At 38.0% G+C, this 12,896-nt stretch overlaps 1 protein-coding gene across 5 annotated transcripts in view; it reads left to right on the plus strand.

The window, feature by feature from the left end:
• GAK (cyclin G associated kinase) overlaps positions 1 to 12,896 on the plus strand; it is a 70,195-nt gene that overhangs the window by 40,246 nt on the left and 17,053 nt on the right. For 4 of the 5 annotated variants that reach the window (XR_012649037.1, XM_075020917.1, XM_075020920.1 and 1 more), the window contains 8 exons: positions 98 to 231; positions 1,482 to 1,676; positions 2,737 to 2,854; positions 5,311 to 5,390; positions 5,741 to 5,934; positions 7,850 to 8,008; positions 8,805 to 9,278; positions 11,281 to 11,451. Coding sequence is in view for 4 of the 5 variants with exons in the window: in XM_075020917.1 (XP_074877018.1) it covers positions 98 to 231; positions 1,482 to 1,676; positions 2,737 to 2,854; positions 5,311 to 5,390; positions 5,741 to 5,934; positions 7,850 to 8,008; positions 8,805 to 9,278; positions 11,281 to 11,451 (1,525 nt within the window). In the remaining variant the exon portion in view is untranslated. The remainder of the gene's footprint in view (positions 1 to 97; positions 232 to 1,481; positions 1,677 to 2,736; positions 2,855 to 5,310; positions 5,391 to 5,740; positions 5,935 to 7,849; positions 8,009 to 8,804; positions 9,279 to 11,280; positions 11,452 to 12,896) is intronic. The other variant, XM_075020918.1, reaches the window with a different exon arrangement.

Genomic DNA, 12,896 nt, shown 5'->3' on the forward strand with positions numbered 1-12,896 from the left:
ACCCTGGATTTCATTGACATTAAATAAGGAGATAGCATATTCTTCAGTAATGCTTTTTCCACTAGGTTTAGTAACAAAGTTACACTTTTTTTTGTAGGATGGAAGAGCAGCGTCTGCTGTTGTAGTTTGTTCTTTTCTGTGTTTCTGTCGTCTCTTCACTACTGCTGAAGCTGCAGTTTATATGTTCAGTATGAAACGCTGTCCTCCTGGCATTTGGCCTTCTCATAAAAGGTACAGTATCAGTCTGTAGGGTACTGTTGAAGCAAATAGTTATGCAGTTATGAATATGCTACTATTTTTACAGGATGCTTTTTAGGAAGATAAATTATTTCAATAGTGTCTGTGTTCAAACAGCAAAATACTTGGAAAAATAGATGTATCGTGAGTAGAGAAAGTAGTTCTGAATTCTGTGAGCCCTTAAGTTACTCATGATGTTCTTTTCAAAGTGAGTTGAATATGACCTGTAGTGAAGAAATGCTAGGAATGAAAACAAGGGTATGCAGTGCTTTTGAATGCTCTTAAGTATAAAATCCTCTTCCACATGTGTAAGACTTATTCCATATTTTAAAAGTTTATTACAATAGGCTTCATTCACTATGTCAGAACACTGCAAGTTCTGTGGAAAGACCAGTAATGATTTCTGTTTAGGTAAGAATGCCTTCTGTTTTTTAAAGGAGTGCATGCAGAGGTGACTTTCATATACTTTGACAAATGTTTTAAACTGAATATTTGATATAATTTGGTAGATCTTATAAAAATGAAGCCTCAGTAGCAAGTGACACTGGTAGTAAGGGTGTTTCCTACAAAAAGGATTAGATATAGAAAGGTGAGAAGGAGTAGTTAAGTGTAAATGATGGATTATGCTGTTGTACAGATTTATTTTGAGTATATTTAATGGGTCCTCTAAATATAACTTTTATAGATGAGGATAAACTTAAAGCCTTTGAGTTACTAGCTCCAGAACTGCTGTGCAACTTTTATCCATTAAGTGTAAGATACGAAGTAAATAGTTCTCCTAGTTTGGCATTTTAAGGGCTTTGGAAAGAGTGACTAGTTTGTTCTACAAGTTAATGTATGTAAAGCTACCAACCTAAGGCAATGTCTGGAGCTGTCTGGAAGGTGGGACACAGGTGCAGATAAGTTCATATGCAGTGCTGTATTCAATTTTCTGGGCAGTATATTTTTCTGTTGTGATGCAGCCATCAGGCTTTCGTACAGAAACTCTGTTGCTGTCCTTAAATTGAGAGGCTGGCTAGGGATCGTAAATATTTCTCCATGTTTCTATTTCATTTTCCTCTTTGTGAAATTCTATCAGATTTGAAAATCCATTTACTGGAAGTGCTGCTAAGTGTTCCCAGTGTTTTATTATTAGCGCTTGTCACTGCTCAGTGGCTGGATATGAATAGAAGTCACTCACCTACCTGTTAACCCATTTTTAGAATTTGGTTCTCTGGCTAAATGAGTATGTTTGGTTTTGGCAGATACATTGAATACATGTGTGACATGATGGCTGAAGAACCCATTATTCCTCACAGCAAGCCTATCCTTGTCAGATCAATCGTCATGACTCCTGTTCCTCTTTTCAGTAAGCAGCGTAATGGCTGCAGGCCTTTTTGTGAAGTTTATGTGGGAGATGAGAGAGTAACCACTACTTCCCAGGAATATGACAAAATGAAGTAAGTACAGGTTATGATTTGCTCTGAAACAGCACATTATTTTTTTCTGTACTAACTTAAATATGAAGTCCTTACGGTGGGGTGAAAGCATGATTTTGCATGTGCCAGTTGAGCAGAAAGCTTCTTTAATGTACAAAACAGCTCCTCTCTCCTGTTTTAACTGATCTTGGAAGGTAAATCATGGGGAAAAGACAACATGGTTATAATGGCAGCTTGGATCTGTTCCTGCAGAAAGTGGGGATGATGGTGGGGTGGCACAGTGGCCACTGGGAGGCAGAGGTGAGCAAGACCCTTTTTCCTCTCACTCGATGTGTTGTAAACTGGGAAGATTGATTCCTCGTGTACAGGTACTGAACTGAACATCACGTCTCAGTCACAGAAACAGTAAGGATCCCACAGGCATGATAGCTGTAAAGGGAGTGCTTATTAGCCCCTGTACGGCTCTGGTGTCTGCTGTTATAATACAGCAGAGGAATTGGAAATGGTACTAGTAATGCTAGGTGTAGATAGTCACAGACAGAGGAAAGATGAGAGAATACTGAAGTCCTTCTAGCTTTCCTATAAATCCAAGCCCTGTAAGGAGTTTAATGACTTTGAAGAGAGCAGGAAGAGAAACAGCTGGGGGGTGTTATAATAACATTTTCCTTTTTTTTTTCCTCTACCACACTGTCCCTCAGTGGGAGTCCTAACATACCACAGCAGTGCAGCTATGGTTTCTTTCTGCACCTTTCTTTGGAACAGCTTTCTTCAGGACATCCTATCTCTTGCATTTCCCAGCAGCAACTTGAACACATGTTTCTCCCATATTTAATTTGAGAACTACGGGTCTAAATATGTCTGTTGCTTTGCTGTAGGCAACTGTTAGTCTTGTTATTTTTGGAGCAGCTTTTAAGTTTTGATCATTCAGAGCAAATTCCTTCTCTCTAAGTAAGAACTTGAAGCAGAATTTTATGGGTTGATATTGAAGGCCTTGGAGAAACCCAACTAAACATAAGGTAATAAGCTTTTTTTTTTTTTTTTTTTAGATTAACTTAACTGTGGTTATATGTTTTTTCTTCAGGGAGTTTAAAATTGAAGATGGGAAAGCAGTAATTCCACTAGGTATAACAGTCCAGGGAGATGTTCTCATTGTGATCTATCATGCCAGGTCAACACTAGGAGGCAGACTACAAGCCAAGGTAATAATAAATTTAAGACCCTACATGGAGGATTTACTTTTTCTTGTTGCAGTTTTGTATCATAATTGTATTTGTGATCTCATTAAGTACATGGCTTTATTTGCTATTCTTTGTTCAAAGAAATGTGTGAGTTTTTCATGTGCTTGGGAATTCAGCCTTTTCAAGCCTAGTAAGTATATCCAGTCTTAATGCTCTGCCCGTAGATGCTTTGGTAAGCATTTCTGGAAATTACTTTAGTAGTGACTTATAGTTGCATGGAAAGCCTCTAGCCAGTTTTTTGAGGCAGTGATTAATATCTGTTAAGTTGCACAATAAGCCAGAAGTTTTTAATTCCATACACACAAATTGTAACCTAAGGAAAAACACACTCAGTAGAAAAGTGGAATTCCAGGGGACTGCGTTTACAAAACAGGCTAGAAAAATCCATTTGGTTTTGTACCCTGTTTCTAGAGCTAGGTAGAGTTTTTATAGCTGATTTTCTTACGGGTCTTTGTTCTCCAAGGGAGAATGCATGTTTCCTTTTTTAATTCACCTATGTATGCAAATGTATTGCAAGATCACAGAAAACTTGCTGATGAAGACTATCTTCAAATTTCTAAAAAAGAAGCTTTTTTTTTTCTCCCAATGAGTAACCCGAATTAAACTTGGAGGTCCATGTAAAAGATAGGAAGATAGTGCAAAGTTTAGGATAACTTGGAGCATTGTGAAAGTTGATCCAGATGTTCTTCAGACAGTTTCCATACATTTGGGGCAAACAAGCATATTCATATGTATCTACTATTACTGAAACAAATGGTTTTCCCTATGTTTTTTCTACTTTGTATGTAGAAAGATGAGTATCAAATCTTGTCAAGTTGCAGAGGCTCAAGACTTTCTTAGTGTCCCCAGGGTGCTATGGGCCAGATCTTCCAGAATACCCTAAAAGTGAAAGCTCAGTGAAATGATTCTATAATGCACAAAAATAACTAGTGTATGGTTCACGGTCATCAGTGAAGAAGGCATACAACTGGGGAAAATTCAGCCAAGGTTCGCTTATACTCTTTGTGCAATCTCCATTTCACTGATGATAGGGTTTCTTTGATGTGGTTTCTCTGGCATTTATTCACTGATCGGAAAAGGTGAGAATTTTCTCATCCATCTGCTATGACATGAAACATCAAGAGTGTTTGTGATGATCCTGGTTTGGAGCTTTAATGGAAATATATTCAATGTGTCCTTAGTTTTATGGACTCTAAATTGCCCCCGAAGCTCTCTGCAGAACTCTAATGGCGATCAACTGCCATGTTTCAATATTGCTGTAAAGTGCCTAGAGCTGGGCATTGTGAATGTCTCCCACTTGCTCACGGTTAATTTGAGAGGATTTAGTTTATCCTCTAGGAAATGCCTTGCATAGCAAGGGATTAAGAAAACTGATTTAATAGGGTGTTCAGGTCTTCACATGTAGTTCAGAGTGGAGATGGATGGATCAGAGAAACTCTCTCCAGTATGTCCATGTCCCTCTTGTACTGAGGAGCGCAGCACTGGATACAGGATGTCAAATGCAGCCTCACCAGTGCTGGGTAGAGGGGAAAGATCACCTCCCTCAACCTGCTGGCAATGCTATGCGTGTTACTTGACTTCTGGTTAAGATGTTTAATAAATGCTTATTTACAAGGAAAGCTTTCATAATTGAATTTTATTATATCATATTTATTGGACTATTACTGTATGACTTGCTTTGTAAGGACTCACAAGACTATTCCACATGTGTTGTAGCTAAAGCCAGGGAACAAATACATTGTAGATTTACCAGTTTGCTGTAATTTGGATTTGTGCAAGACCAGGAGCTACCTGAATCTTACTATAGTAGCGTTTTCTGGACTCTCACATGCTGATCAGGCATGGGGAAGTAGTTTTTCTGTCAGCAGAAGAAAGAGTTGGGAAAGTTGAAGAGTTACAATGAATCAGTTTGGAAAAGCCCTATAATTTTGTCTGGTGTGCATGGTCCACTTGAAGTTGCACAGGAAAAAGAAATCTTTGCATGTCTTATAAAGTGTCCTTTTAAATGTGCTACATTTAAAACTGTTCTGAATGGACTCCTTTATATGTGACATCTCTTGATTAGTGTATGAGTGTATGTTACTTGGAGAAGTAATCAAGGTCATGCAGTTTCAACATATTTAACAGGGTCTGGAAATATTTAACAGACTAACAGTCTGAGATTAATGATGAGATATATCTGGTTCAAGGTCTTGTGGTTCGTTTCTGGTAGTAATAGATTTATCAGCATTCAGTCTTAAGCTGCATTTAAATCTCTCATGATAAAGTATATATGGAGTTAAACTGAAATGGTAGCAAAACAAGCACTTTAAAATATTTTAATGCTGCAAATACTTTGTGTTATATTAAAGGCAGAACACTGTGCATACTGTTCATGTGGATTTATGCAGTTACCCTGTATTTCTTGTTTTCAACAGATGGCTTCAATGAAGATGTTTCAGATTCAGTTCCATACAGGTTTTGTGCCCCGAAATGCCACCACAGTGAAATTTGCCAAGTATGTTGACACCCTTTTGTAGGATACTCGAAGAAGTTTTCTTTGAAACTGTTTAACCTGCCAAACCAACATATGGTGGGGGGAGGAAATATAGTCAGTGTAGGAAGTAGCTGCCTTTGATTGCTCTAAGATTCTTTTGTTTTCTCACCTCAAGGAAACTGAAGGTTTTGTTCATGACACAAAAAATCTCAGTACCAAAATGCCACCTGTTTAAAATATATGGAAAAAAATAAACAAATACAGCATGTTTTAAGCCTTATACTAATTGTTTTAAAGTTTGTCTTGGACTGCAGTGAGTCTAATCTAGTTAGCCATCAATATCAAGAATCTACTTGTATGCATCTTTGCAGATATGATCTGGATGCCTGTGACATACAGGAAAAATATCCTGATTTATTTCAAGTCAATCTGGAAGTAGAGGTGGAGCCCAGAGACAGACCTAGCTGTGAACAGCCACCGTGGGATAACATGAATATAAAGGGACTGAATCCCAAGATCCTTTTCTCCACCCGTGAGGAACAACAAGAGATTTTATCAAAATTTGGTAATGAATCTACTAAAAAACTGGAGAACGTGATAACATTTCTAATGTACTTAGTGTTTGAGGCTTTTGTTTAATTTCTGACATTCCTTTAAGAGAAAGAAATTTAAAAGGTGTTTTTTGTAAATATCACTTAAAAATTTGCATTATATGAAGGAGTGTAAATTATCCTTCAATAATGGATCATAATTATCCTTGTCTTACCTCCACTGTCATTACATTTGCTTGCTTTAAAGCTATGAATATGCTCTTTGCAGGGATTTTAGTAAACAGGATTGTGACAGCCAGGATTTGTAAGCAAAATGTCTTGAAAGAACTATATTTGCCTAAACTGGCACCATTATCACTTCACTTAAAATCACCTGAGCATTCCTCACAAATGGTCTTAACTAAAAATGGTTTAATCGAGGTCCTTTTTATATATAGCCAAGTAATGCTGTAATTCAATTTCTCAACTTTTCCTAATGTGATCCAGCAGACATTTAATTTTTTTAATACTATGTATTCTGTGCTTCATCTGTAGATGCCTGCGTTAATTCCAGTTAATGCTATTCAGTATCTTCTTCTTCTGGTATCAGTAATTAGCTTTGACATTTTCATTAAGGCTCTTAAGCCTTCTCTGTGCTTCCAGAATAAAAAGCATGATGGAGATTATTGTGGTGATTTTAGTACACCATACATGAGATCTCACTCTCTGCTCTTGATATGGTACATCTTAATTACATTTTTTTTGATACAAGGTAGTTGCTGCTGTCTTTGTGTATGGTTTGTTTTTTTTTTTAAGCAGAGTATGTTTACTTTGTATTATGATTTCTGTCATTTTCTATTTAACTTAGTTTATACAGATTTGAAAAATCTTACTGTGAACACAAGTCTTAGCCCACTAAAGTTAAGGTGTTTCATTGATAATAAGGATCTGTAAAAATTACTTTATTTTTTTTTAAGTCGCTTGCATTTTCTGATTAATAAATGAAATATAAGAGTTTCAAGTTCCATTGAAAATGTTTCTTAAAGCTGGTGGGAAGGGAATAGGGCAAGAGGAAGTGCTGTGAACTGGTGTTATAAAACTTGCCTAGTTAAAATTGAATTTTCAGTATTTCATTAATCACAATCTTCATGTATATTTTCTGAGACAGACTGTTTTTTCAGCATCTCTGTAAGCTACAACTGAGTACTTGGAAGGAGGGTGAAAAAGTGGTCTGCCAGTTTTTGGTATTTAGATTTAGACAAGTAGCTTTCTCCCAAGCATTCATCCCATTCTTTCCAAACGGTGGATGAACACTTAATAATTTAGGGGGTCGTCTTATTTGCCTTAAGGAAGCCTCCTATTTGAGAGATGATATAGCAGTAGGTAACTCAGCCAAACTCAGTCTTACACAAGAGTCACTTGATTTCTGATCCTAGTAAAATAAGAAATATAAGAAGTAGTTAATCGCAGCACACAGTGTATTACTTAACTCCTTTGAGATGTTTAACAACTCCGTGTTCTTCTCTGGCTTTATACTCTGGGTTTTTTCTGTAGCTCATTTGCTACAGAATGCTGATGTTCTGTTCCTTATTGCAGCTGTTGTTTGTAGCTCTTGCATATTTTAGGGGATGGTTGCTACAAGTGAGGTGTTAATTACATTTTCCTACAAATGTAAATAGAATTTTTGAGTGTTTTGCTGTGAGTCTGATTTAATTTAATGTTATAGTTGAAGATAGGGTCTTACCAGCTTTTGCAGTTGAAACAAAGTTAATAATGCTAATTTCAAATGGGTGGGTGAGGATGGGAATTTGCCTTTGTATAGTAATAGGTACTTAGATACAGTTGTCTTGCTATAGCAGTCAGTCTGCAAGTCAAATACCAGCTGCTCTGACTAGGATTGTGTTTTAGAAGTTTTTCTCTAAGGATTCTGGCTTAAAATCTATTTTATAGGGAAACCAGAGCTGCCTAGACAACCAGGTTCGACTGCACAATATGAAGCAGAAGCATTCCAGCTGGAGCAGTCTTCAGAAAGTGTACCTACTGATACAGAATCCCCACACAGCAGTAGTACTGATGCAAATAACTTCTTTCATTCTCTGGACTGGAAAGGTATAGGTTTTCCTCTGAAGTAACTATTTGTTGTATGTTTGTTGCCTTGCACACCTTCCAATGAGTGCCTAAGCTTTCTTATGCAGCAAAAGTCACTATTTCACCAGACTATGAGAAAAAACTATTTAAAGAATGAGCTTTGCTGGTTAATGAGTGGTCATTCTGCTTCATTTGGATAAGCACCAAGTAATGTTTTTTTGTATTGTGTGTAACTTAAATGCTGACCTAAATTTTTCTCTGTCTGAAAAAATCTTAACCTTAAAGATCTGCAAGGAAGCCTTTGCATTCCCACAGCCCCACTTAGGCTGGCTGAGGAACAGAGGAAACAAAGCAGACTAGCCAGTGTGGTCCAGATCAGTACGTAAGGACTGAGAAAATGTAACTTTATAGTGCGTGTGTAGGTCATTTTTTTGGATTCTGCTTTGTTGGCAAAAATGTCAGTAACTGCTTATGCTGTCATTGAATGCTGTCATCAAGTGGAGTGGCAGTTACTGAGTGATCCTCTAAGTCGTAAGTGATATGATGTCCTGAGGTGAATGTCCAAGTCAGTCTCATTTTGGAAAAATTTGTAATACCTGCCCTTGCAGAGTGGCAAGTGGGGTAGTGAGCTGTCCCTTTGCCTGCCCTGTACAAAGAGGTGGTAGGCAATAGTTAGTAGTTCTTTTTTTCATCAGTTCTTTTGTGAGCTTTGATTAATTAAGGATTGATTTCATATGATCTCACCATATAAGTCTGGTTTTTCCTAGTTGGCAGAAGAATCCTGGTAATCTAAAGCTGTTATTTCTTTTTATTCAAGAAGGAAAAAGTCCAGAAAGTGTAATAGACGAGAGTTCATCTAAAAATGATCGTGTTCAACTATATGATGACAGGGAGGAGAGTGATCCGTCAGATGAGGAATTCCCTACATTTCCAGGTGAAGAAAGTGCAGTAATTGTTGATGAAAAAGACTCTATTACTCCAGAAGGAGAGTTGCTTTTTGAAGCCAATTTTGAAGCTCCATCTGCACTGCTACAAAAATCTCTTCCTGAAGAGAATGTAGACTTACTGGGACTAGACTCTGATATTTCACCAGAACAGAAACAACTTATCTCAGAAATAAACTCTTCATCAAGTAATGCAGACTTGTTGAACAATCTATTTGTGGGTAATGCATCACAGATTTCAGAAGAGCCCACTGGAGATCTTCTTGGACAAGGAGCAGATTTCTTTTTCAGCAGTCAGTGTCCAGCTGCTACTCAGGGTACATCTTCAACAGCAGCCACGTCTTCAGGTACATAAATTTAACATCAGTACTCTTTGGCTGGCCTGCAGATGAAAACTGCTGCTTGCATTGTGCTTCTGAGCACCATGTTTTGATCTGTACACTGAAGACATGTTGGTGTATAGCAAGAATCTGCATAGAATATGTGTTTTTACTGCATGAAAGAGAGAAATTGCAGTATATTATCCAAGTATTTTGTTATGTTGCCAATATCCTATTAGCTTTAAACCATGTAAACAGAAAAGTATCAAATTTTTAATTTAAAGGAGGTTCAGTATTCTTGAAGAATCCATAGCTTTCCCCTACAAATGTTACATGCTAGATCATTTTCTAAAACCATGTGTAAATAACTTACTACAATTTTATGCCTTAGCAAGATAACTTACTGCTTTCTTGCACTTTACGTAAAGCAATAGCATTAGATGTGGTACAGAGCTGTGCCGCTTAGGTCAAACATCCGTGTGGGATTTTTGAGTGTTAATCATGTAAGACTGCTAGGCAACTGGAAATCCCGTAGATTACTGTTCAAACAAGTAGGATAATGGCACTGCTAAAAGGTGTTTTCTTGCTGGTTTTACTGATGATGTTGGCAGGTCTGTACCCTGAAGGAAGGAGAATGTTATACTGCCATCTACTTGGTATTTAAAACAAGGCATTTTAGTTTAGAGGTTCTGTTCCTCTTACCAATGGACAATTAGCTCTGTCACATGACTAAACTTTTGGGAATAGCAATTCTCTGCCTGAAGTTAACAGTAAGATTTTTGGGAATATTAGTCAAATAATCTGGGAAACTGTTACAAGGTTTAGCTTATTTGCACAAAGATAATTTATTTGGACTAAAAGTTTTAATCTACATACAGCTGGAAAGTGTTTTTATAGAACATTTAGACTATTTCAAATATTTTTCTTTTGAAGCAAGTCAGTATTGAACTTTGTTACTGTGGTCAATAAGGAATCACTTAATTTACCATTTTTACAGAAAGGAGAAGCTTTATTTTTTTTTCTTTAACTATGCATTTCTTATCTCCTTCATAAAACACCTGGGGAGTACTCCTGTATGTATCTCATTCTACCTTTGAATTGGGTAAGAGAAAAGATAATTGCAGAAGTGAGAATATTTGGCTACTGTTGTATTTTTCAGTTTGCACATCAAAACTTGTACTTGAGGTTTTGTGTATGATGTGTGTGATGCTATAGTAAGATAGCTTGATGAGATTCCAGGGTTTGTTTTTTGAAGTGTTATCAAGTCCTGTACAATGTGGTCATTACCTCAGGATGTGCTAGGGCACTATGGCAGGATTATTCTTCCTCGTCAGCTTCTGAGTGAATCTGGCAGGAGTCCCTGGGCTCTTGAGGATTTTGACGCCAGAGGGCAGCAGAAGCGGGAAGATTTTGAGCTCTGATTCCAGCTGACTGTCACATGTTACCCCATGCTGACTATAAATACGCTTCCAATTAGTTTTTTTCTTAGTTGTGATCACTAGAGACCTGTTGAAAGCCTTGCTTCTGTTGGTTTTCATTCTTGAGTTGACGCACTTTCTGCCCCAGAGTCACCAATGCCTTCAAGTCACAGTGGTAGTATGAATGTTTTACTTAATATACTTTTTAGTAGTTTAATAGTCTGTTTGTTTAAATTCTTTGATAGTTTGGCATTATAGAGCATTTAACAAGTGTAATTCTGTTTTGTATGTGGATGATCACTCAAATTTAAGGTGTGTCTTACATGGGTGAAATTAACAATGTTATTGAATGTATGCATCCCTGGTAAGGATTTGTGTTTGAAGACATAGCTTTTCATGTTGTGTGTGGCTGAAATACTTTTTGTACCAACATGAAAATACAGATGTCTAGAAGAAGGGACAGTTGGTGACTCTTTGCCATGAAAAATTCTCAGAAGGCTGCTGCATTTACCAATATGAACTCTACTTTTTGTGCCCCCAGAGGAGTAAGGCTTTTTCAACTGTGTTTATTCTAAAATTTGTCATAATTTTGTTTTCTGCTTCTTTTTTAGCTGATCCTTTTGACCCATTCACAATGTCATCAGGTTCAGAGAATCAAGCCCTGTCTGGTCCAGACCTCTTTGGGGAGTTTCTTAACCCAAGCTCAACATCTACAGCTAGTACAGTTCCTTCCACACACAATTCACTTCCACCTTCTTCCAGCTCAGATTTCTTAAATTTAGGTAAGTGTGCTTCTGGTGTTATGTTTCTCAACAGTTTCTGCTACTCTGTGAATTTGTCTTTCAGCTTAGTCAAGGTGGATTAGTGTCTTAATAGATCCACTTGTTGTGACTGCTGTTTTAATTAGCTCCATTTTCTGGGAACGCAGATACAAATGTACCAAGTAGCAAGGGTTTGCTGTATAATGTCATGCTAATATTTATGACGCGAGGGGATTTCTAGCATTGCTAACCTTCTGTTAGGAGCTGGAGATTCTTCTGAGAGCTCTTGGAACTGAGGGTACACAAACACCTGCAAACTTACTTTCTAGATGGCAGAATGCTATTTTGATTGTATTCAGATTTTAAAGATTTTCTGGAAGCCTTGGAAAAGAAATCAGCAAGCCAAGTTAATAGTATAGCCAGTTCTTAAAATGCAAGTTGAGGCTAGCTTGGACCTTCTTGACCTGAATGCATTCTGGTAATATACTTACAGAGTACATTATGTAATACTCTAATCTTATTTGTTTCATTTAATTTCTCTGATGTATTCTTGATGAAGCCTTTTCCTCATGCATTTATTTTAAAATCTATTAATCTTTAAACAAAAAGCTTTGTGATATGTTCGGTTTTCCCATATCTCCATCCTAAGCGCATTATTTCCGAAGTGTTACTAAATAGAGCTTCTAAGCATGCTCATTCTTTAAAAAGAAACATACCCTTGCAAAAATGTTGTGATGGTAGAGCCAGAAGTGTTGCTTTTTAAATCTGACTTTCAGAGGAAAGCATGGGTCCTCTCCATAGGGATTAGAGTTCTGGTCAGTCTGTTACAGCTCTTCTCTGCTGGTCTTTCATCCCCCCACTGTTACCCTGCTCCTGCATAGGTGCTTCCCATGGGATACAGTCTTTCAAGAACATGGGTCTCCATAGGATACAGTCTTTCAGGAACAGACTACTCCAGTGTGGGTCCCCCAGCAGCTGCAGCTCCTGCCAGAAGCCTGCTGCTGTGTGGGCTTCTCTCCATGGGCTGTGGCTTCATCCAGGGCATGCCCACCTGCGTGGGGTCCTCCATGGGCTGCAGTGTGGATATTTGCTCCATTGTGTCTTCTCCATGGGCTGCAGGGGAATCTCTGCTCTGGCACCTGGCGCACCTCATCCTTCTCCATTGACTTTAGTGTCTGCAGGGCTGTTTCTCTCACACTTTTCTTACTCCTTTAACAGATGCTGTACGGTATGTTTTACCATTTCTTACATGTGTTTTCCCAGAAGCACCACCATCTGGGCTGAGGGGCTCGGCTGTGTCCTGCAGTGGGTCTGTTGGAGCTGGCTGTGCCCAGCATGGAGCAGCCCAGGCCACTCCTTACAAAGGCCACTGCTGAAGACCCTCACTTATAAATTGGAGGTAGTTAGAAATGGTGGTATCGCATTCCTCACCCTGAATCCAAGAGTGTTATCTTCCCAGAGCTTAT

The sequence above is a fragment of the Buteo buteo genome, chromosome Z, assembly GCF_964188355.1.
Source record: "Buteo buteo chromosome Z, bButBut1.hap1.1, whole genome shotgun sequence".
In the NCBI taxonomy this organism is placed as follows: Eukaryota; Metazoa; Chordata; class Aves; order Accipitriformes; family Accipitridae; genus Buteo; species Buteo buteo.